The 25726-nt window shown below is 39.4% G+C and overlaps 1 protein-coding gene across 1 annotated transcript in view; it reads right to left on the reverse strand.

The window, feature by feature from the left end:
- Positions 1-11115: 11115 nt before the first annotated feature.
- VWC2L (von Willebrand factor C domain containing 2 like) overlaps positions 11116-25726 on the reverse strand; it is a 168880-nt gene continuing 154269 nt past the window's right edge. The window contains exon 4 of the mRNA XM_050751365.1: positions 11116-14316. Coding sequence (XP_050607322.1) covers positions 14168-14316 — 149 coding nt within the window. The 3' untranslated portion in view covers positions 11116-14167. The remainder of the gene's footprint in view (positions 14317-25726) is intronic.

Here is a 25726-nt window from a genome sequence, read left to right on the forward strand (position 1 = left end):
CTCCAAGGTGCACATTGGGCTATGCTGCTCCTTCTTTCAAAAACACTTAGTGGTTTCCTAGCATCTTAGAGATGAGAATGTACTTCTTTTTTCTTTTTGAGATGGTGCCTTGGTCTGTCACCAGGCTGCAGTGTAGCGGCGCGATCTTCGCTCACTGCCATCTCCGCCTCCCAGGTGCAAGCGATTCTCCTGTCTCAGCCTCCCGAGTAGCTGGGACTACAGGCAAGCACCACCACGCCTAGATAATTTTTGTAGTTTTAGTACAGACAGGGTTTCACCGTGTTGGCCAACATGGCCTTGATCTCTTGACCTCGTGATCTGCCCGCCTTGGCCTCCCAAAGTGCTGGGATTACAGGCGTGAGCCACTGTACCCAGCCAAAAAGTGTAATTTCTTAACAGTGCTCCCAGGGTCCTTACTGGCTTGATCTACACCCCTCTCCCTGGGGCCATCTCTCAGTCTGTCAGTACCGTGGTTGTGCATCTGAATCCCCACACGTGAGATGTTGATTTATGCTGCATGTCTTTATTGGTGGCCCCTCAGTTGGATCTCTCTGCATCTGGTTAGTGCTTGTTCATCTCTTCAGGCTCAGCTGTATATCTTTTTTTCTCCAAAAAACCCTCTCTGAAACCTAATTTGAACTAACAATCTTTTATGCTCCATCCCATCGTATGCAAACCTCCATCTGTTGAAAGTTTATTGATACTTTGTGTCTCTCCGTTGGATTATCAGGCTTTTGATAAAAAGACTTGTATTCATCTTTGTACCCTCAACATCAATCCCAGTGCCTTCCATGTGGCAAATGATTAGGAATGCTTGTTAAGTTATCTTTGGACTAAAATAACACATTCAATAATTTTACATAAGATTTCCTTTCCTTTGGCTGAGAGTTTTGGATAATTGGGTAGACTATGGGAAAAAACTTGAAAGAATTCTTAATTGGGATATATTGTGGATCACTTATAGGATGAAAGATTTTAAGAGCAAGCGGTGTTTAAAAAAAATAGAGGGGGGACCTGAAGAAAAGAACCAAAGTGATAATGGCTACAAGTTTCTGGGAACTGGTTGCACTTCCAAGATTATAGGATTTTTGCTTTTGCATGTAAAAGCATGTACTATAAATAAGTTTGAAGTAGTAGGAATGTAAATACCTTTATTTTTAGACTGCTAATAATTAATGCCCATCATATTAAGTAACTCATACACTCTAAAGCCCATTCCAGTTTCGAAATACTCCCACTGCCAAAAAATCTCTGAATGAAATTTTATTTGACCTTAATATAGCTGCCAGATCAGACCATCATTTGGTGATGTTGGTCATCTGCAATTGCAAAGAGTGGTCCCATCAGATGGCCATCTGCATCATCGGAGAAGAAAGTCCAAACACTTGGTGTTAACATGTTCTGTTGATCATTTTCATAAATTTCCTTGTGTTCTAAGAATCTCAGAAGTAAAAATGAAGCCAACAAGTCTAATTTTCCTGAAGAAAAGGGTAGGTTCAGATAAAAACATGCAAACGTAAAAACATACAACATCTTCATTATCTCCTCTCTCTCTGCCAAATGATTCCCTCTAAGTGGGTCTACTAGATGTGAGGAGAAATATGCACATTGCAAGTCTTTCTAAAAATGTCAATTTGACAGTCTACATTGATCCATTTGGCCGAGAGGGAATAATGTGCCTCTTTCTGATCAAGTGTGTTTGCTTTACTGACCTTCTATTCATTTGGTGGTCAAAATGCTGAGCAGTTGGACTTCTAAATTAAGAAAACTGTAATACATATATTCCTGGAAATGAGAAATTTTGTTTGGAAAAAGTGGATTTATTTGATACTAAAGATTCATTTATTTAGAGAAATTTACATATCCCTCCTAAAATAAGAACACCAAGAAGAAAACAAGTGAAAACATTCAGGAGTAAAAATAATTTTGTGTCTTGAGGATGCCTGCAGTATTTTAATTTTTTCCTTTATTCACTCATTCAATAAATATTAGTTGAACATCTATGTGCCAGGCACACTAAGTGCCTCATCAACTGAAAGTGGGGCGGAAGGGACAGCTCTTTTATTTCATAAAAAGTTACTTAAGGAATGATGAGTTTTTAAAAAGAGAAGTCCAGAAGGCTATGGGAGAACACCATGAGAGACCTGACCCAGTCCAGGTGTGAGTCTGCTGCTCCCTAAGATGGGAGCTGAGAAAAGAGACGGCCAGGAGAAGGAGTGGGTGGTGGGGAAAGTCAAGGTGACTCAGGGTGAGATTAGGGCGCACAATTCCCACTAGGAGGAGCTGTTCTCAGGAAACGGTTCTGTAGTCCCTCTCGTCTCCAATGACCCCACCCTGGTTGCCAAGAGGCTTTTTCCTCTCTGTTTCAGGTCTGATTTTTCTGAACTTGCCTGTCAGGGAGTCTTGCTTTTTTTCTAGGCCAACGAAAGACTTTACTGAAGAGTGAAAGGAGAAAATGATAATGAACAAATTCAGCTAGAAGTGACAAAATAATACAAAGAAGGGCAAGCCCTCTTCAAAAATAGAAACCTGGCCCCACATCTGCTTAACTTTACCTCCTGCCTAGAAGCAGCTTCCAATGGAGGAGTCTAGGAAACTACTAAATTAATGCGTCACTAAATTTCTGGAAGAAGAAAGTGTAAGTTCAGAGATTTCTCCCCATTTCTTCATATTCTCTGATCTTTGGGTGAGATTTTAGTTTGTAAAATACTAATTATACCTCACCTAGGAAATAACGGGGTATAGCTCTGTCAATGAAATCAAATTTTTTTTCCTAAAGAGAAATATGGGCAAATCTCACAAACAAAATGTTGCACGGAAGATGGTAAGTCCAAAAGATACACACTGCATTATTCTATTTACATAGTTTCATACCAGGCACAAGTGAGTTATGCTCCTGGAAGTTCAACCATTTTTGGTGGGGTTATCCTTGGTGGCAGTAAGGGTACTGCCTGGGAAACAGTACATGGGAACTTCTGAGCTGCTAGTGATATACCCTATACACCCTATGTTATAAATATACTTAGAGTATGTACACCTTTCTGTATAGTCTAAGTAAAAAGTTAAAGATGTTCATATATTCCCATGTTCATTACAACCCCATTCAGAATAGCTAAAAGTTAGAAGCAACCTAAACGTTCATTGACAGATGAGTAGATAAAGGAAAGGTGGTGTATACATATAATAGACCATTATTTGGCCATTAAGAAAGAAGGAAATTCTGCAACATGAGAGCATGAATGAAAGTTGAGGACATTATGCTAGGTGAAATTAGCCAGTCACACAAAGACAAATACTGTAATATTCAAATACTGTAAGGTATCTAAAATAGTCAAATTCATAGAGTCAAACAGCGGAATGGTTTCCGGGATTGGGTGGTGTGGGGAGGGAGAAATGAGGAGTTGCTAATTAACAGACACAAAGTTTCAGTTAAGCAAGATGATTAAGTTCTTGGATTTGTTGTACATCATTGTACCTATAATCAATACTGTATTATACACATAATTGTTTAAGAGGGTAGATCTCATATTAAATGTTCTTGTGGCAATAAAATGAAAAGATGTTCACTTAGAATAAATCCTTTATATAAAGAAGGAAAGCATTCGGCCTTAAACACATGATTCTCATGATATCTACAGAGCCATTAAGAAGTGGACCTTTACAATGATCCAGTTTACGCATAAATCAGGTCTTAAATTACTTTGGGCCAGATTATTCTGTTCAACCTCAGTTCTGGTGATGCTGAGTATGCAATTGTTCAAATTAACCAATTTTAAAAATCTATATTTCATTGTGAACCTGAGAAGGTTAGAAAAAATATTTCTAGTTGTATTTCAATGTAAACATAATGCATTTCCAATATACTCTTATTTCTCCAGAAGACAACTAAAGAAAATAGTATAGTGCTGTATACCCAGCCTACACACTGTGGATTTTTATGTACTGAAATATAGATTATACAGTAAACAGTATTTTTCTGAGTTGACATCATTTCAATAGGCATATGAGTTTGATGACTAGCCTTCCATTTTCTGCAAGTGAAAATCAATGGGATGGAATATGTGATTACAGATATATGTTCCGGTTTTACTTCTGCAAGTGCAAAGGAAGGAAATGTATCATTGCATGCTCCATTGGTGTTGTGAAATATAATTCTGTGCACCTCCCCCATTTTTAAGTTACTTTATGCTTTTTCAGATGCATCATTTTACAGCTTTGCTGCTGTGAGCCTGACCTCCCTGCTCATTGGAGGACAGTTGATTCCAAGAAGGTTTTTTAAAAAATAAAGACCCAGTTGTGATATTCTACTGAAGCTATTACAGGCTCCTGACTCTGGAGTCTTGGTAGCCAGTGGCCTGGCTGCTGCTGTAAGTCACTGTACTGGAGGAAGGGGAGGAGAAATAGGACACTGACTCTGCTCTTATCTATGGGTGGTACCTTTTATACTATGTATATCCAAAGTGTGCCTTGCACAGTGCTCAATAACTCATGAACCAGAAGGTGCAGGTGGATATCTAAAGCAAACTCAGGCAATTAAAGTTAGCATTCCTGAGAGCAGGATGCTTTTCAGGCTGAGAAACAGGCAACTGATGGTTGAGAACCTTCTGGAACTTTGTTAGGTTTTCTGGGGAAACTGAAAGCAGCCCAGTCAGCAGGATACGAGTGTGCCTTACATAAACAGAGTGGCTTGGATAATGTTATCCTCCAAGTGCAGGTTAAGTGTGCAGACCTGGATACCCAGGGAAGTTTTTCGCTTTATCTTATAGAAGTAGTGCCTTACAAGGCCACATCAGATAATAAACATAGCAGGTAAATGGAAGCTAAGCCCTCTTATGCAGAAATAACTGTCTAATTGCAAAAAAAAAAAAAAAAAAAAAAAAACCCAAACAAAAGCAAAAATCCCAACTATATGCTTATGTTAATATTTGAACATTTAATAAGAAATATTTTCTTTTAATACATCTATTTCATTGCCACAGCAATGATTTTAGGTTTCATGGCAGTTTGATTTTCATTCCCCTCTGCAACTTTCCTTCCCTCATGTTCAGCCTCCCTCTGAAATCGATGAACCACATGAGCCACAAATGATTAGGGATGGGAAATTAAATGTATGAAGAAGAGCTAATAAAGTGCCTCGAGCAAGGCAAAGATGGGGTAAATATACTGTAGGCTAAACAGGTCTGCAATTTTTAGGTACAAAAGAGTATACTAGGCAGATGGAAACATAGTGAATATTTGATCTTAATGACACAGCCATCAGTCTGCCATAACGTTCATACCTTTTTACATTTCTATAGATATATAGACCTATACTATTTACACAGATACAAATGTACACGCAAGTACCTCAAACATTTTTATACTTATAATTTAAAAATTACGTCATAGTTTTTATAGCCCATAACCTCAATTTATCTGCAAGATATTTTGTAGTATCCTTTTGTTACCTGTTTGTAAAATTGTAACACAGGAAACTTCTTGACAACTGGTTTCAAGACTGGTCTTGTGAGTTTCCAGAGCACATGATCATCCTCATATAGTTATTTCCGTAAACTTGGAAAGGGATTCTTGCTCAAAAATACATCTCTTGCTTGCTTACTGATGCTTTACCAGTGGCCCAGCCTTCAGTTCTACAGTTGAGCCTGGTACCAATTAGGCTTTCAATAGATTAGGCCAACAGAGCAACTACTATTGACAGATGGCATTACTCAAATTCCTACAGAGATACAAGGACAATTTCTGATGAAATGCAGTGTAGTGAGTACCTGAAATGGGTAGAGGGAAGGGGGTTCCACTAATCAGTAAACTGACTGCAGAAAAGAAGGGTTGTCATCAAGATGCATGATTTCTTCACAATGTAGAGGTGACCCATCTTTGCTTTTTTTGGAATTTTCTCAAAGCCCGCTGTTTTATGAGGCATATATTTACTGATTTGAATGGATGTTATCATTAGCAAAATAGAGCAGTTACATGCTCTGATCTTTATCAGCAGAAACTCCACCTTATAAACTGCCAAAGGGCATTGACCACTTTATTCATTTTTACCCTGATCTATTTCTCTTTTAAAACTCATAAAAAATCCCATTTCCTAGAAAGCCATCTCACAGGCTCCCAGTGTACCTGTTCATATCTAACACACAGCATTTGCCTCCCTCTCTGTTATTGTGGACTTGCCTTGTTGTGTGCCCCATCAGACTGTAAGCTTCCTGAGCACAGGAAAAAAAAATATTCAGTTCAACTACAGTCTACTTTCCTAGATGGAAAGTTGTTTATTGAATAAATCTTTTTATTAATATGACAGATAAGAGAAAATGATTTGATTGTAGGAATTGGGTTAGCTACAACACAACATGGAGAAGTCTCAGAAACTTAAGTATCTATTTTATTAACATAATATACTTTAAAACCTTGAATCTATTTTTTTCTGAATTAAGTGCTTTATAGTTTTTTTCTGTGTTCCTGGTTCATAATATGTACATGATGAGCTTGCAGCAGAGCTATCTCATAACAGAACCTGGATGAACTTTTGTGCAATAATCGAAAATACTGTAGAATATGGTGACTTATGAAACAAACACTAAGTCACCAGAGAAGCAGGTGGTTGAGGGGAACTATTGTCTGGAAGCTAAATAACCTGCCTGTGTGGATACCTTTCCCTTGAGATGGTGGCTACTGGAAGCCAGAGACCTTTCAACAAGATTAAAGAGATGCTATTAATTGCTATCGATCATGGGTCAACAAATTAAATTGCATCTGCAACTGCATCTCTGAAAGGTCTAAATGAGAAATGCAGTTAATGGGTCTGGCTGACCCAATGTTGTGATTAATTAAAAAGGGAATGCAACCAAAAAAAAAACCAAAACAAAAAACAACAACAACAAAGGCAAAGAAATATATAACGGGAGAAGGGTGGACAACCTTAAAAATCTCAAGTTGAAAGGCTTTCCCAGGACCTAAGTTGTCATTTAAATCTATATATTCTGGGGGAAAAAACGAAAAACAGAGAAGGTCACAGTGAACAACTAAATACGTATTTTTTTGAATTTCTGGAATTCTGGTGAGCAACAATGTGAGAAACCAACATTTTGTATTTTGAAGGGGCAAATGAGGAAAGAGGTGCTGGAAACTTATAAGCAGTTTGTGTCACAATATGCAGATAAATTGTTTCACTATCATGTGAGATTAATATTTGCCACATACCAGTGAAAGAATTTGGTTATTCTCGCCATTCCAAATTTGACCTCCATTTCAAAAATACCTTGAAAAAAATATGACCAGTGGTAAACTTTGGCTATTCAAATTGTTTTTAGTCAAACCAAGATACAAATACCTTGAAAAAAATATGACCAGTGGTAAACTTTGGCTATTCAAATTGTTTTTAGTCAAACCAAGATACAAATAGTGTGGGCTGTCCCGAAGACGACTACATCTGAGGTTGACTCTGAATATCTGATATATTGCCAGCATCTTCAGCATATTGTCCTAAAATACCATGAGCCACCCCTAGGTAAAGCATAAGTTGCATATTTTTGGTGGCGGCTTTATTGGCACAAATGTCCTAATCACCTGGGCTAGAAAATGTGACTGTTTTAATTCTTGTGGTTGATCCTCCATAATGTCCTTTTGTTCCAGCTGATCTGTTTGAGTCTTGCCATTCCCAGAACAGACCCTCATTCTTCGTCCTGGACTTTTGTGACAACCTCCCTCAATGTCTCCACCTCTCTCTCCCTAGGCCCCAAAGCATCATTCACTCTTATCAGATTTGTTTTTAAAATACAAATATGGCCATGTCACCCTGTTATTTGATGTTGATTAATCAACTTGTATCAACAAAAACCAAGTTGGATTTTCTTGGTATAATCTTCCAGGTCTTAACAATTGAATTTCCTTTCCAGACCCAATCTCCCTCTGTATGCCCCCATCTCTAGCCTTACACACTAAGCACATCTGACTGCTTCTTACACTCCAAATACTCTATATTCTATTCATTTTTTGTTGTTCTATAATATTCTCTGAAATACCTGCCCAACTTGTGTCTAACTGGCAAGATCCAAATCCAATATCACCTTATCCATGAGATCTCCTTTCTGATACTATAAATCTTAATAATGATAGCTTCTTGTGCTAGGCCCTATTCTAAGCTACTTTATGGGTAGTGTTCTGTTTAATACTTACAACCCTCTGATATAAAAGCTGGTTCTGCCTCTTTCTAATCATGGAAGCCTGAGAAAACCAAAAAACCTCTGTGGATTTCAGTGTTGAAGTCTGCAAAATGGGATTACCAGTCCATAATTTCACGGTGGTTATGAGGATGGTTGACTAATGAATGCAAATTACTGTCTTGTGTGAAGTAACCAGTACAGTGTCTGACACTCAGAAGGGGCTCAATAAATGGTCTCTGAACTTGATATCCAAATTCTTCTCCAACCCTGCCTACCTCACATAATTATTTAGGCGGTTTTAAAACTAAAACTTTATTCTAGAAATGTAGTTTTTTGAAAGTATCCCTACTCAAAACCAGGTTGTAATGTGAGTACTGGGATTATTGAAATTGGAGTTTGGGCTTCAAAGAATAGGATTTCAAGATTTTAAAGAATTAAGAAAGAAAGCCGTCATATCATTACCACAACTGAAAATACTTGGAATGTAAAGCAAATTTTGAGTTTCTAAAATTAAGTGAAAGAAATTCATTCAACTCAATCTATTTAACTCTTAACTTATGAAAGATAGTATGGTACTAGCTGTTTTGTTTCATCAAAAGAACAATATGCCTTCTGGGTGTACAAGGTTGACTAGGGAGAATCAAGTATTCATACTAGACAGGTACAGTTTGAGGCTCACTGATAATGGTGTCACCCCAGTTTAAGGTATAAATCCCTTATGTATTTGATAAGGTACAGGTGAGATTGCTGGCTCAGAGATAGCATTTTGTCTTTCAAAATCATCAAAATACATTTCTTTAAAAGAGTAATATTCCCAACATAAAACCTAAAGTAACAAACCCAGGACTCTCTCTCAGCTCACAGCTTTCTCCTCTAGACTTTGAGGTGTCCTCTCCATGAGACTTGAATCTGAATTGAACTGTAAGCAGTCCTGTACAATGGACATACAGAGTAGAGAATTTCTCTCTAGTTTGACATGAAAGAAAGTCTACTCTTGTTTTAAGAAAATGGTAGTGGAGCTGGGGTGTGTATTCTTGTGCGTGGGGATGCCATGCTGACGTTTTCTTAGTGGTTGCCCTTGTTTTTCTTCCTCCAACAATGCAGAAGATGATGGCAATTCATAAAATGTTGTTCAGTTTTGTTCTGCATTAAGCAATTTGTTTGTCTCAAGGAGAAGAAAAATAACAATTTACTCTTAGTCCCTAAGGAAAGCTTACATACATATCAAAGGTACTGTCTTCTGCGTTCTGGTCGTCAGCAACAATTCCTGCTCCAGGGCTCTTTGACCCTTGGAGGTCAATTGGTAGAAAGCCTCTTGCCCTGCTGTTTCCCTGCTCAGTCTGGAAAGAAGTTGAACATGGAGCTTTAAGAAACACACACCCTCGAAGAACAATAAGCTAAGGACTCTGTCAGAATTCATAGCTGAACTTAGGAGGCAAAACAACCACATCCAAAGTTATGGACTGTTTGAATCATGCAGACATCTCTTTCTCATATTTTAGAAAACCTAAGAAGTTTTAATAGGGATTAAATATTAAATGATACTAAGAATTTATTTTGTTAGGCTTAATAAAATAATGTGTAACAGTACGGTCTTGTTAAGATAAATGTCACTTTTCTTAGATGATTACTGCAAATTGTAGGGATAAAATCATATGATGCTTGATATCTACTTAAAAAACTTAAGAGGGGTTGGGCACAGTGGCTCACACTTGTAATCCCGGCACATTGGGAGGCCACAGCAAGCAGATTTATTGAGCCCTTGAGATCAGCCTGGGCAACATGCAAAACCCTATCTCTACAAAAATATTAACCAGGCCTGATACGTCTGTAGTCCTAGCTACTTGAGAGGCTGAGGTAGGAGGGTTATCTGAGCCAGGGAGGTCAAGGCTGCAGTGAGCTGTAATCGCACTGCTGCACTCCAGCCTGTGTGACTGAGTGAGACCCTGTCTAAAAAAAAAACGTAAGGGGGATAAAGAATAAATGAAGTATTATATGGAGGGCATTATGTTAAGTGAAATAAGTCACACCAGAATGAAAAATACTGCATGATCTCACTTTTATATGCAAGCTTATTAGATTCTTGATTTGTAATTTAGGAATAACATTACCTCTTTAAAGGGGTTGCGTGAGAATTAAATGTGATGATACAAGTAAATTTCAAGTCATAGTCTCTGGCATGTAAGTATTAAATGAACTGTAGGTAGTAGCATTGGTTATTTAATAAACATTTGTTGGATTGTTAAAAATATTCACAATATCTTGATCACAGTTGAATCTGGGCAATGGGTAAATGGAGGTTCTTTATACTATTTTCTTTATTTTTATATATGTTTGAAAACTTTTATAATAAAAATTCCTGCTTTGCTACTTACTAGCCTGTGACTTTGGGCAAAGCATTTAGCCGTTTTATATTCTGGTTTCCTCAAGAACAAAGCAGAGATGACAAGAGTTCCTCTCTCATAGGTGTGCTGTATGGATTGAATACAATCCTGTGGGCCCAGAGCTTAGCACGGGGCCTGGCTCAGAGCCAGCACTCAATAATTATAGATTATCATTAGCATAGTATATGGATCTGGGGTCAGGAAAAGAATTTTACTATCGCTTACCCTCTCACTGCTGGCTTATTTGAGCCGCCTCTCGGATCCCCAAGTCAGCAATGCCTTGCATTATGAAAAATGAAAATGTGTGCAGGCAAATGCAAAAGCTAATGCTTCATTCTAATTGAATACAGCTCTAATGACACATGTACTTTCAGATGATAGAAGTAACCGAGAATTAGTCATTAAATAATGAGGGTAGGGAGAAGGGAGAAATGTGGGAAGGAAAATATACCACAAACAATGTTTGCTGGTTAACACACTTTATATTTAACAAAATAATTTTTTAATAATATATTCTTTTACACATGAAATATTGTTGCTAGAATCCCCTTTTTACAGTTTAGTGTTCAGGTTTTTTTTTTTTTTTTCTCACTAGTTTTCAGGCACACCATTTTTCAAAGATTTTAGAAACTGAATCGTTTTTAATAGGCATCAGCTGACAAACAAGATGTTGATCCCTTATTTTAACATAGCCGTCATTAAAGCCGAGAACCAAAGGCGGAGGAGAAATAGGAGTACAGAGGTGACAGTGTGGCTGCGAACAAAGACTTCACAAGAAACAAACAACAGATGAGACCAGAGCTCTCTTGTTCAGAGTCCGGAAAGAATTTCTCAATGACCTGGGTAGAAGGAAGTTGTAAATGTTTATCAGTTTATGAGAAATTGTCACAGTATAAGTTCATCTCTCCCTAAAGAGGGAAAAACGTCAGTGCTACAAAATCTTAAAGGAAACAGCTTGTAGTGAAACTTTGAGAAAAAGAAAATCCAACAACAACAAAACCCACAATAAAACTCTCTCTCTCTAGCTGGTTATCAGAGGCCACAGAACAGCCTGCTTTCTGCAAACTCTCTGTAGAGAGATCCTTAATGGATGTCCCATTCCATTCTAGTAAATTCTTGCTGTGACTCTCACTGTGCCAATACTTAGATGCAAAATTTCTGCACTTCAGCTTCCCAGTTGCACTCTTTCTGTTTTCTAAAAAAGGACATAGTAACTCCTTAATAATAGATAAGGTGCTATGCTGCATGGCTCTATTAATGATATTTTCTGAGTTTCCAACCTTATTCCTGTCATTTATTATTATTATTTCTTTCCAAGAGTGTGGATTTTTGAAGTTGGCAACAGGCAACCTCAGGGCAAAGAAAGCTCTATAATACATCTCTGTCTAGACACAAGCTGAAGTGTGGAGTGCCTTTACTTTTGAGTGCAGACATAAATCATGCAGCATTGCTCATGAATGATTCATGACTGTCTATATGATGTATCCATGGTGGCAACTGAAAGGCACCAACCTTGCTGCAAATTGGTGTTCTAAGGGAAGGTGGCTTGATGTTCTTCCTCAGGATGGTGCCGGCATGGCTCTTTGTATCATAACACAAGCACAGTGTGCGTAAAAATGTCAGGTCCAACTCGTCGGCACATTAATTTTGGAAATGACAACTCTTTCTTGATGACAGGAGATGCTTCCAGGGAGGAGAGGCTGACAATTTTAAATGAAAAACCAGTTGACAAGACTAAAAAAATACGTTTCCTGAGGGTGGGCCTATAGCATTAGAAGCCTCACTCTCTATGGAGAAGACTGAGCCCTTGGGAATACTGACTGTACATGTTCCAAAGGGATCAGAAGCTCACAAAAGCCACACGTGCTGCTAGAGCTTGCCTAGTGTGTTCCCTGGCAGAAACCACTACCGATTATTCTAGGCCACTGGTTCTCAACCAGGTGAAATTATGCCCCTCACTCCCACTCCTTAAGGACATCAGGCAATATCTGGAGACATTTGGTTGTCACCCGCCGCTGGGATGTTGCTACTGGCACCTAGTGGATAGAAGCCAGAGATGCTGCTAAACATCCTAAAAACACATAGGACAGCCCCCACCAACAGACAATGATCTGGCCCCAAATGTCAATCCTACTAAGATTGAGACTCCTTGCTCTAGAATATGGCACTCTACAGGAGCTATGGCAAAGCCCAGCTTGGGGGAGCAGAAAAAGAAAGGACGCTGATAATAAAGACAACTGTAAAGTCTCTTCAAGGACCCTATCAGATCTGTGCCAGGGTTTTTACGACAGGAGCATGGAATAAGCAACTAACTATGCCATGTGTTTTCAGAATTGTTAATTTTGCACTTGAATTGAGGTGGCATCAGATACCCTGTGTATTTTGTTTTTTCTGTTACTATACTAGCAGCATTACCAGGGCAACCTGGAGACTCTTCAAAGGTTCATTTTAAGTTTTCAGTATCTAATATATACATTTTAAAAAATGTTCAACAAATGGAATTGTATTGTGCAAGACTCACTCTACCCTAATCTTTAATTTTAATCAGCACTTGAGGTGGAAAGAGTGTCCTGAATCTGTGTTTCAGACGTAGGGCTGAGTGGTTGTTACTACAACATGGCAAATACAGTCCTGAACTACAAAAACTGCCAGTGTGTACTACTGACTTTTAGCCAAATCTGAACTCAAAAGCCAGAGATGTTCAGAAGGATTTGGATTCACAGTGGGGTTTCTCACCCTGGTTCTGGTATTTATATTGCCCGATGACAGAGTGAGTTTAGAGTGTGTTTAGTTACAAACCAAACTCAAATTTCACATCATGAAAAAGTCTGATGATTAATGCTACAATTTTAAAGATCTGTCTCTCTTTGGATTCTTCAGTTAAGCTCATAGTGTTCTTTACATAATAGATTTTGATTGGCAGTTTCAAGGTTTTCCATGTGAAATGTGTGGTTTGTAAGAATTGTGAGCCCCCAACTAATGGACAAAGTACTTGTTCCCAACCTTGTCCAGCAATAGGTCCGTCTATGTGCCCATCCCCCTTTCCTTAGTCTACAGGGCATGATTCACCCTAGGGGAGCAATTGACTGGATGCTCTTGTGTCTCCCAGCTCGGGAAAGATCTTTCCCCTGACATTCCTTCACCAAACCTTTTTATGACACAACTCAAAACTTTACTGTGCAGTCAAATCTAGCCCCTTAGACTCTACAAGTGAAAAAAAAAAAAAAAACACAGGAGAACAATGCCATGTACGATGTACAGAAGAGTAAAAATGAAGTAAACCAGGGGACAGTGAGCTGGTAGGTCAGAGGCATCACCAGGGAAGGAGCCTGTGCAAGGCTATTTCTTTCTTTTTGTTCCAGAAATCTGTTCGTCAAGTCACCATCAAGCATTGGTAAATACAAAAGCGATTTAGATAGCTATATACTATATATATATTATATAGCAAGAGAGAAAGAGAAATTTCCTCTTAGTAAAATATTCACTTTTGTCAACCCTAGAAGGTTTTGCTGGTGACCCTGTTGTAGCTGGCAGGAGTTTGTTTTGTTTTGTGTTAAACATGTGCAGTGTTGAAGCCATAGCATCCTTTCCTAAGAACTTGTCATTGGTTGGAAGTTTGTCCTACACAGTCTGCTTGCCTTGGCATTCACGTTTTGAACACTGAGCAGGCTTCCACCAGTCCCCGTTGTGACAGTGACAGATGTTACATTCGTCCACTTTCACTTCAATGCCAGCTGGAATTATTGTAGTTCCTGCAAAGCAGTTTGGACCTGGAACACACAGATACATTGATTAGTTGATTAAATCTGCAAGCCTCCCTTTCTCCCCACCATCCAAACCCAAGCCCCAAAGCCATGAATGAGTAGGTCAGACTACTGACTTATCAAGGAATTTTCTAGCCATCTCCTTGAAATTCCGCTATCTTTTGCACACAGCTCATATTTCCCATGTATATCGTGAACTTAAATAAAAAGAGACAATCTTCAAAAAAAAAATCGTATTGTCTGCTTCCTGAGTACATGCAGTTTTCTAAATTTAGGTTCTGTGGGTTAAACTCTATTTGTTTTGTCCTCTGGGATGTAAAGGCTGCCAGTGTATGCTCTGAAACACGAGGGAGTGCTGACATGGTCTGCCTCAGATGGTGGCACCCGTGGCCTGCCCTCTCCCTTCCTGTGGTGGGTTTGAGACAATAAACTCGCTCGTTCCCCAGTTTCAGTGCCTCCCCAGCGCAGTTCCTGGAATCCCCAGCTTGTTTCTTGATAACAATGAATAATTCATGACCAGATGATTTATTCATGTCCTGAACAAGCTTTGTTAGAGGTTCATTTGATTTTTATAAATGGACTTCCTTTAATCTGCTGGCTATCTCTCTCTTTTTTTTTTAAAGAATGACCCAAAATAGTGGGCTTTTGAAAGTCAGCAGGAATTTTGTTTTACTTTTTGACATTCAAAAGCCTTATTGAAAATGTCCCCTGCTCATTATAGATGAATGTTTTAAAAATTCACCCATTTCAGGTTTTTAAAAAATTCTTGTCTGTCTTTCCCTCCTTTCTCTTACTTTCCCCTTACTTTCCCGCATTTTTTGACCTTCCCAATGTAGGAATACCAGTGTTCAGTGTTAGTTATTACTATAGTTTCCAAATTCAAATGGAATAAAAATTGCTTCCCAAAGTGCAATGGATTATAGTAGGGTGGTACAAATTGTTCTTTCTTTGAAGCAATTTGGTATTAGGTCTCTGAAGTACACATTTGGGTAAAGAGAGAGAACATTGAGTTATGTCTACCAGTGATTTATTAACCCGGCATTACTGGCCACTCACCACAACCACTACAAAGTAATAAGGCAATGCATATCAACATCAGTGCCCTACTTTCACCTTCTTACCCCCTTGATAAGTAAGACTGTCTTTACCATCAAATAAATGAAATGTGGGGCTATGTGTAGTTCCACTTCATATTTGGAGTCTTGCTTTTATAAAATTATAATTAATTATACAACATATACTTTTCAACACAAAGCTATTCAATATGTTATGGTTTTAATTGCCCATTGTTTCAGAACTCCCAGACCTCAACACTTACCGGTGGTGGAGTGCCTATGCCTTTCTTCACTCTGTAACACAAACGCTTGGCATGTGCTCAAGCATAAAGAGCCACGCAGAGCAGGAGGGAGTAAGGGTCAGCTCTGACAAGTAGCTAGCAAGCTGTCAGCCTTCGCCCGGGAGGGTGCTGCTTTTTCACTTTTTGTTGTTGTTGTTGTTTGAGTCAGAGTCTCACTCTGTCACCTAGGCTGGAGTGCAGTGGCACAATCTCAGCTCACTGCAACCCCCGCATCCAGGAGTCAAGCGATTCTCCTGCCTCAGCCTCCCAAGTAGCTGGGACTACCTGGCTAATGTTTTATATTTTTAGTAGAGACAAGGTTTCACCATGTTGGGCAGACTGGTCTTGAATTCCTGACCTCAGGTGATCCACCTGCCTTGGCCTCCCAAAGTGCTGGGATTACTGGCGTGAGCCACCATGCCCAGTCTTGTTCTGAGTCTATGATTCTAAGCCACTGGCCATCCTTATTGCTGATTATTTAAGGGCTACAATATTCCATAGGTCTTGGGATTTAAGTCATTGTTTGATAGATTCGACTGCCTTTGGGTCTACAGCTCCCTGAGAAAATTCAACACCAAACTGTGAATTTGTTCTGGACCCAGAACTGAGGGAGTCTTCAGAGAACTTGGCAGAGAAGTTTTTTCCAGAATGTAGCTCATTCTCCTAGGGCCCTTGTTGACAGACCTCTCTCAGCCCAACCAGTTGTAGGTCAAACAGGGTCTTGCCAGGGCTAACCTAGTTTTAGAAATCATACTAGAGTGAACGTCCACCTGTTTGCCTGGCATCAAACTGGAGGAGGCAGTGGTTCCTCTTACCACCTGTCCGCTTGTAACCAAGTCTTTTTACCCCAATTGTGTACTTTTAGCTTTTCCAGGTGGGAAAACAAAAAATTCTACATAGTGGTTTTAAAAGAAGTCCCTGAACCAGGCAATATATTATCCAGTAAGAGTTTTCCCAACTTCTTGAGGAAATTTGGATATTTGACAGTCAGAAGAAGCTTAACTGTGTGAGCATGTGAGCATGCGTGTGTATGTGTATGTGTATGTGTAGAGACATGCTACTGGCTCACAGGAGGCTGGATAATATCAGTGGCACAATAAGAGAGACAGGCAGGGAGGAATCTTTGTGAAAAGAGAGTTCTTACAAATCTCTATGCATATCCTGAAGGGATATTTGACTGGAGCTCTGGTTTTCATATCCACCCCTTTCTGCATATGCTGATATCGAACTATGGTTAGTGTGTAGTTGACTAACCTCTATACACCATTTCTTCAGAGTCATTTAGAATTTGCTGCACTCTCAGCTCAAGAAATATTAATGACTGTATATTGATTGACAGAATGCAAAGAAAGATCCTTTGCACGTGCCAGGCCTAACCAAAGGCACTTCTGTAAATTATATGGTAAGCTCTCACCTCTACCTGATAGCCAGAGGTATTTTACAGAATCAAAAATTCCTGTTTGATCTCATTAGCTCTAGTAGTACAGTGATTTTTTATTAGTACCCTTCTGAGAACCTTAGGTGTAACTACAGAAGTCTCAAGTTTGCTGTTAATAGTCTTATCTGCTTAAAAGTAATTTAGATAATTGTCAAGCAGAATGGTTGGCATTATTTAAAAACGGTTCTGGTTTTAGCCCTTCTTCCTTAATAGTGGTGACAGTAAATGCAGATTTGCTTTGAGCATATGAGAGCCCACCATGAGTTCTTTACGTAGCAACTGTATCCTTCTATCTATTGTCTACCTTGTATTTGGGGACTGCTTTCTTTTTGTCTCGGTAGATGTAAGGGAATACGTTTCTTAGAGTGAATTCAATGGCAAAGCAACATATTTTAATGCAGAGGATTTGGAGAGACTCCAGAGGGGAACAATGAAAATGATTAAAGTGAAGGCAGGCAAATAGGACCTCTGAGAAAAGGTTAAGGGGATTGGAATTATTTAATCTAGAAAGAGAAGATGGAGGAATAACTCAATAACTCTCAAAGAATGAAGGCTTATTATGTAAAAAATGGTGACCAACTGTTATCTCCTTCTTCTGGGGCCTAGAATAGGAGGAAATGGAGACATATTGATTCTCAATGAATTGAACACACTTACACATCATGTAAATTCTTCAGAGGACTGAGAACTGAATGTAGTAGTTGCCAACAATGTGGTGTGGTCTTCTCTTTTAGTGATCTTTAAGAATATAGGAGGTAGGCCGGTTGTGGTGGCTTACACTTGTAATCCCAGCACTTTAGGAGGCTAAGGCAGGAGGATCACTTGAGCCCAGGAGTTTGAGACCAGTCTGGGCAACATAGTGAGACCTTGTCTCTATCAAAAACAGAAAGCCAGGAGTGGTGATGTGCACCTGTTGTCCCAAATACTGGGGAGGCTGACTGGGGAGGATTGCTTGAGCCCAGGAGGTCGAGGCTGCAGTGACCTGAGGTTTTGCCAGTGCACTCCAGCCTGGGCAACAGAGGGAGCCCCTGGGGGTGGGGGGGGTGGGAGAGAGAGAGAGAGAGAGAGAGAGAGAGAGAGAGAATGAATGAATATGAATGAAAGAGAGAGAGAATGAGAGAAAATATAGGTATTATCTGTCAGGTATGGTTTAAGTAGTCAGATCCTTGAAGACAGGAACTGAAGCTTTGTTATTTCTTATGGTCCAGGTCTACTACTGTGTCTGACAAATATTAGGAAAGTATAAATTTTTTTAACTGAATGAAATAATATAAAGTATGTATATATTGGAAGTGAACTTAATTTCTGAACTTATGAATCAGGCTTTGAATGTCAAGCCTAGGGTTAGTATTAAATGTATAGGAGTATTTGGTAATGAATGAAAACACATGGTGATCATTTCTTGAACATTTACTTCAGGCCAGAAATTTGTCTCATTTAATTATTACAACAAACCACATAAAAAGGTGCATGTTCTTACCTTCAGGACACTGAACCTCACAGATAAATCTCCCTGAAATCACATGTCCAGGAAGTGGCATCAGTGGGATATGAATTCAAATCTCTCTGAACTACAAGATGCTTCTAATTGCCCAGGAAAAGAGGCAGGTAGCTAGGAGTGCATTACTGTATTCCTTTGCCCAGATCCTGAGCTTCTGATCAGAATTTAGAAGTCTAGTTGGTTTTTGTGTTTGCATACTGAGGCAAGAAATTTGATGTGGCTAGAAACAAGTGAGACTGGTTTTTCTACAGGTCTTTATCAGATTTACTGGTTTTATATTGTGTATTTATATAGTCTTCAGGAATCATAATTTATTTAAAACTGAAGGAAATTTCTCATGGAGAAGATGCTTGGGCGGTTAGACTTTCCTTTTGGCAGCAGTGAAGTTCTCACTGCTACCGGATGTAGACCAACCAAAAAGCGGAATGAAAGTGGCCCATAACTCAAGAGACCTGGCTCAAGTGGAGGTTCTATGACTTATCAGCTCAAGTGCTCTCTAACCCCCACAAAAATGGGAGTCTATGTGGTCTAGTCTCAGGATTCATGTTTTTGAAAATGTGATAAAATTGGAAACAGAATTTTTTACTGGGAGTTTGGAGCTAGGAGCAAAGAGGAAAAGGTAGGAATAATCACACATGAAAACTTTTTTTTTTTTAACAAGACACATGAGTAATTTTCCCTGCCGGGCATGGTGGCTCACATCTGTAATCCCAGCATTTAGGGAGGTCAAGTTGGGTGGATTGCTTGGCTGGAGTTTGAGAGACTAGCCTGGGCAACATGGTAAAACCCCATCTCTATGAAAAATACAAAAAATTAGCTGGGCATGGTGGTGCACCCCTGGTAGTCCCAGCTACTTGGGAGGTTGAGGCAGAAGGATCTCTTGAGCCCAGGAAGTTGAGGCTACAGTGAATTAAGATCGTGCTGCGGCATTCCAGTTTGGGTGACAAAGTGAGACCCTATATCAAATAATAATAATTTTCCATATTCTGTTCTTCTCTGAGCACATATTTTGCACATCTATAAAATGAAAACTGGTTGGTAAGCATTTTTCCATAGTAGGAATCATTCAAAGTAAATCTTACAAGGAAGAACAATATGAGAAATATATAACAGCAGAGTTGTTCTGGTGATTTGGCTGTGGAGAACCCAGGGCTCTATCCTTTCAGTCCCTTTTTATTCCATCTTCTCACTTCAACCTCCTCAAGATAGACCATAAAGCACCTTCCAGTGTATCTAGTGATCAGAGAACAAGCATTTGAAGTGATCTTTTCCAGTTTCAATCATCCAGGATTCTACAAAACCAGCAGAAAATTGAAGGGTCTCTGTCGTATTTGTGGTATTAAGAGCTGAGCAGTTTTTTTTTTTCCTGGTAAGCCCTGAAATTTCCCCATAAAAACTCGATGGAAAAGGAAGTTGATAGCCACTCTGTTTACACCTCTTCCAGTCTGTGTTTACTTATGATGTTAAGCATTAAATATCACATGATTGCATTAAGGGGAGTAAACATATAACCTGAAATAAGTACTCTAAAGGAGAGGATCACACAACTGTGGAAGGTTGTAGCCGAGAACCTGACTTAGACTACAGTAAGGCTGGCTGTGTGTGGGGGTGCAGAGGAGGAGCCATTGAGTGGCTGTAGAAGGCTAAAGGGGTTGAAGTGATGAGTGTAGCATAGCATGATGATGTCAGTGAAGTGGCCAGGAAAACAAGTTGGGACAGTTTTGTACTGGAGCTGGTGTCTCATATTGGCTTGCAAGAGCAAACAGTTAACTCTTCAGGAATCTTATAATGTCATTGACACTTTTTTGATAGCTTGAAACTGGCCATGGTGGGTGTTTTTCTGTCACCCAAATCAGAAAATGCTAAAACTAAGATTTTTCCCTCTAGCCAGTTGTTAAATACTTTTGGACATATCCACTAGACTGGGGGCCTTGTTGGCCATGATAAAGCATTGGGAAGTCGTTGAAGGATTTTATGTAGGGGTGTGTGTGTGTGTGAGTGTTACCATGAAATAGAGACATTGATTTCATTAACTGCACCATGGTTGCTATATGATTGGTCCACAGAGCACTCATGGATGAAATAGACAGGAGCTACCTTGATGGATGCAGGGTTCTTAAGATTGCAGACAAAGACTAGAGCCCTCACAGGCCCTGCAACTGTATGATGGTAACGAAAACACATTCCTTTCTCCTTTGCTTTGAGGCATTGGGAGTATCTGCTGAAATGCTGGAGTGATATCAAATTAGTGTCAGCAATTAGCACATTGGCTTGAATTAGTTTATGAGATTATGCTTTATAAAAAGTAAAGTCCTAAGGGAAAAGCCCCTAGAAAATGTGCAGTTTGATCTGGGGGAGGGAGAAGAAAAGGGCTGGAGGATGGAGGTAATTTCTAGGAGGACAACACAGTTGGGTTCCCTTAGGAGACCACGGTCACATGCAATAGGATTAAGATACCAGGTTGTTGGGAGAAGAGGAGGATCCTATCTATTAAGCAACAAAACCAACCCTGGATAATTTAAGCAGAAAATACACTTTTTTTTTTTTTTTTTTTGAGACGGAGTCTCGCTCTGCCGCCCAGGCTGGAGTGCAGTGGCCGGATCTCAGCTCACTGCAAGCTCCGCCTCCCGGGTTCACGCCATTCTCCTGCCTCAGCCTCCCGAGTAGCTGGGACTACAGGCGCCCGCCACCTCGCCCAGCTAGATTTTTGTAGTTTTTAGTAGAGACGGGGTTTCACCGTGTTAGCCAGGATGGTCTTGATCTCCTGACCTCGTGATCCGCCCGTCTCGGCCTCCCAAAGTGCTGGGATTACAGGCTTGAGCCACTGCGCCCGGCGAAAATACACTTATTAAAGGAAGTTGTGGCCAGAGAATATTCAGAATAGCCAAGACAACCAAGCCAGGAGGCAACATAATCACCTGTTGTGAAAGGGACCCCATGGGAGGTAATGAAATCATGGGAATGGGTCTCTCCTGTGCTGCTCTTGTAATAGCGAATAAGTCTCATGGGATCTCATGGTTTTGTAAAAGGGAGTTCCCCTACACAAGCTCTCTTGCCTGTTGCCATGTAAAATGTGACTTTGCTTGTCTTTCACCTTCTGCCATCATTGTGAGGCCTCCCCAGCCATGTGGAACTGTGAATCCATTAAACCTCTTTCCTTTATATATTACCCAGTCTCAGGCATGTCTTTATTAGTAGTGTGAGAACAGACTAATGTATAATAATATAAACATTAATTCCAAACAAGACTTCTAGAAGCAGCAGTGATGCAGCAATGAATAAGAGTTTTTGCCTTCAGGGAGTTGACATTTAAATGGGGGGTAAATCAGACAAAATGCACAAAAACAAATAAACAGGACCATTTCAAGTCACGGAGGAGATAAAAATGACACATAGTCAAGGTCCTGGATCCAGAGTGGGAAACTAATATTTATAGAATATATTCACTATATTGCTAAAAAGTGGTTATCATGATCTCATTTCACAGGTGAGGAAAGTAAAGCTCAGAGAAATTAAGGGACTTGTTAAAGGGCAGAGAACTAAACAATAAGAGAGCTTAAATTTCAGCCCTCACATTCTGTTTCCCAGGTTGAGTACTTGAGAGAATTTCTTTATATGCTGATATTTACTTCATAACCATATATTTTCCTATTCCTGACTCCCCAGTTTTCTCTTGTAGGAAGCTCATACAAAATCCAGACCTAATTGATAACATGCAATTTGGGTAACATTTTGAAGATTATTTTCAAGAGCTTTTTATACATGGCCTTATGTTCTCCTCAGAGTATTATTTTTTCTGTTTTACAGGTGGGACAATAAAACAGAAACGTCAAGTGACTTTCTCAAAGTCACACAGTTAGTAAGTGCCTGGGGTGGGATACAGCACCATTTTTTTTTTTTTCTGTGCTCCATCCCAGAAGTCCATCTTTCTGTGAGTTAGAACTACTTTTCATTTCCTCCAAGTTTTGATAGCACCTGGGATGATGCTGCTGTAGTAGGGGTAAAAGGCTACGATGTTTTAATTCTGTGTGTATGTGGATAAAGGGGTGAATGGATGATGGGAAGGGAAAGTCCGGCTACAAAATTCCCATGTGGGGCAGAGAAAAAGCCTCTTGAGTAGCTCTATTCAACCTCTTCTCAAAACTGCAAAGCAGGATTTGCTCCTGTGAAGCAATTTGCACATTTGCACATATGGCCAGGAAGGCAATGTGGTTCTAGTGATTATCTCGGAAGGCAGCCAGGTTGTTACAGAGATCAGATCTTTCAGTACTAGATACCCTGCTCTGTTGTTTGTCGATTCAGATCCTTTTTAAAGCTGAGACTCCTACTTCCCAGAGACTAGGAAAGCCAGGCTGGTCAGGACCACTTCCTTGATCTTTTATGATTTTAAGTTAGTATGGTGTCCCTGAAAATTCTCCTTGGAAACAACTTCATATTGCCTAATGCTCCTTTTTGAGTATAACAGTTTTTGGTCTTGATTTGAAAATTTATTATTGACACTTAGTGTCTTCTAGAAATTGGTTGTAAATGATCTTTCTGCTGCATAAATGAGGCAGGTTCCTATTGTGTAAAGCCATAAACATCCTATATTTATTTGGCAGAGCATCTAAATCATTGTTTCAGCAAATACTAGGATTGCAGGCTTTAGTCTGTGGTTAAATTGAGTTGGATTATGCCCTTTCTCTTCACTGATTTAATTCTCTGCTTCATGCAGTCTGATAGATGCTATTGTGCTCTGAAAAATCAAATAGGATATCTGATCAGGTGTAGCCATTTTCAACTATTAAAATATTAGAAAAAAATGTTTCTAAAAACCAGTCATTAGAGCTGATTGCAGTTAAAATTGTACTAAGTGCCTTAAACCTTCTAGTATCATGCTCCGATGCCCTTTTGGTGCCTGGGAAGAGAGCAGTGATGAGACTGCAATTGCTGGAGGGAGCTTCCAGAGCAAAGAATAGAGGGCCTCTACCTGCTTTTAGTCACTCATCCCTATGTTACTTCCAAACCCTTTTTATTAGACCTAAAACAAAAAGCTTCCTTAGATTAAGGTGGCAAGATTCAGGAAATATTGTTTTCTCTAAGGCTGCCTTAAAGGTGCCTGTTAATCATTTTATTTGAAAATTCAATGTTGCTGAACTCCCACACAAATTTCAGTCTGAGAGCTCCAGAGAGTTTTCTGGCCCTTAAGTATGTAAGATTTATAGCCTGGTGTTCCAATTAAGTAAAATGCAAGGGCTGGAGTGAAGAGAAGAGGAAGGACGTGGTCAAGCTACACAATAGAAGTAAAGGTTGGCTGCTCTTCTTCTAATTTCAGGAAAATTCTCAGGCTCTGAGAACCTGGCATAGTTTGGGTCCTACGTTTGCCAGCTGTAGCTGTCTAGTCTCACCTTCAGGAGGATGTTTGTGGTCAGAAAATGGTTTGATTTGCTGTGGTCTAAAACATTTAATCTGCTTAGTTTTTGTTTTGAATGATGGAATAATCTCTCAGCCAAACTTCCCAAGCTGAAATAAGACTAACCCCACCTTGTTAGATCTTTTAATGATTTGAAAATCATTGTCCTATTTCTTCTCAGCAATCCTAAAAGTAGGTTGTGTCATTACTGTAACACCCATTTTACAGCTGGGAACACTGTGGTTCAGAGATAGGAGTAAAGGGATATAATTAGGACCCTGGAGCCAGACTGTCCACGTTTCAGTTCTGCTCCTACCATTTACTGGCTGCATGAACCCAATGTCAGCAGCCAAAAAGTGGGAATAATAATAAAGTGATAAGAGAACCTACTTTACAGTTTCCTTCCTTTTTGAAGGAACAAATGAATTCACATATGTAAAGCACTTAGAACAGTTCCTGTCACATAGTAAGGCACAAAAAATGTTAAGTTGTTGCTATTATGATTCTACTTACTGTTATTACCTGAGTTACAGTCTGTACTACTTTATGGAATCCAGGTCCTTTGATTTCTAATGTTTATTAACCATTTTTTTTAAGACGTCTGTGAAGAAATGAATCTTTTTCATGTCACAAATAGCTTTTGCAAAGTGAGAGGGCATATAGCAGTGAAATCTTTTCTATGTGGATTTTCTTCAGGCTGTGTACAAGAAGCAGTACGAATGAAAATGTCTAAATAGACAGCACATCATTAGGTAGGGTCAGGGGAGGTACATTGGTCTGTTTCAGTTGTTGACTGAGGAGGGAGTCATTAGGAAAATGAAAATGGGTTGCTATGATTGCTAATGGAAATGCTGTCATTGGCTGAAAATAAAGGGCCCAGATATGATGGGAGAAAGTCTAAGTTAAGGGATAACAATATCGCAAGAACAGAAAACCAAACACCGCATGTTCTCACTCTCACACAATGGGATCACTTGGACACAGGAAGGGGAACATCACACATCGGGGCCTACTGTGGGGAGGGGGGCGGGGGGAGGGATAGCATTAGGAGATATACCTAATGTAAATGGCGAGTTAATGGGTGCAGCACACCAACATGGCACATGTATACATATGTAACAAACCTGCACATTGTGCACATGTACCTTAGAACTTAAAGTATAAAAACAAAACAAAGAGGTTGCAAGCTAAATAAAAGAGTAGGCAAAGATATTTATCTAAATATCGATCTTTCCATCTATTTATATAGAGTGGTTTTGCAGGTTTTTTCCTCAGTGCTAAAAAAACTGAGATAAAATGTGAACGCCTGCCAGTCACAGAAATATTGAATTATGGCACCCTTCTCCATGGACTCTTCTGCAGTCATTACAAAGAATGAAGTACAACTTCCAGCTGACTTGCAGGGATTTCCATGAGTTATTGTTGAATAAGAAAGTGATTATGCAGATAAGGGGGTATAATAGGATCCTATGTTAGTAAAACAAATGTAGACAAACTTTGGTGCATATTTGTATAGGATTATATGATGATGGAGGGAAAATAAGCATGAATACTATGTTGGTAACACTGACTATCTTGCTAGGGAAACGGGCTACTGATGAGGGAGGAGATGTGTAGGATAAAGGGGCAGGGTAAAAAGCAAGTTAAAAACTGCACCAAAATAGGGCATCATGACATATATTTGGTCCTGCACATAAAAATAAATTCTGATATTGGCATGCATTTTTAAATCAATGCATACATTTATGC

Source organism: Macaca thibetana, chromosome 12 (genome assembly GCF_024542745.1).
Source record: "Macaca thibetana thibetana isolate TM-01 chromosome 12, ASM2454274v1, whole genome shotgun sequence".
Classification (NCBI taxonomy): Eukaryota; Metazoa; Chordata; class Mammalia; order Primates; family Cercopithecidae; genus Macaca; species Macaca thibetana.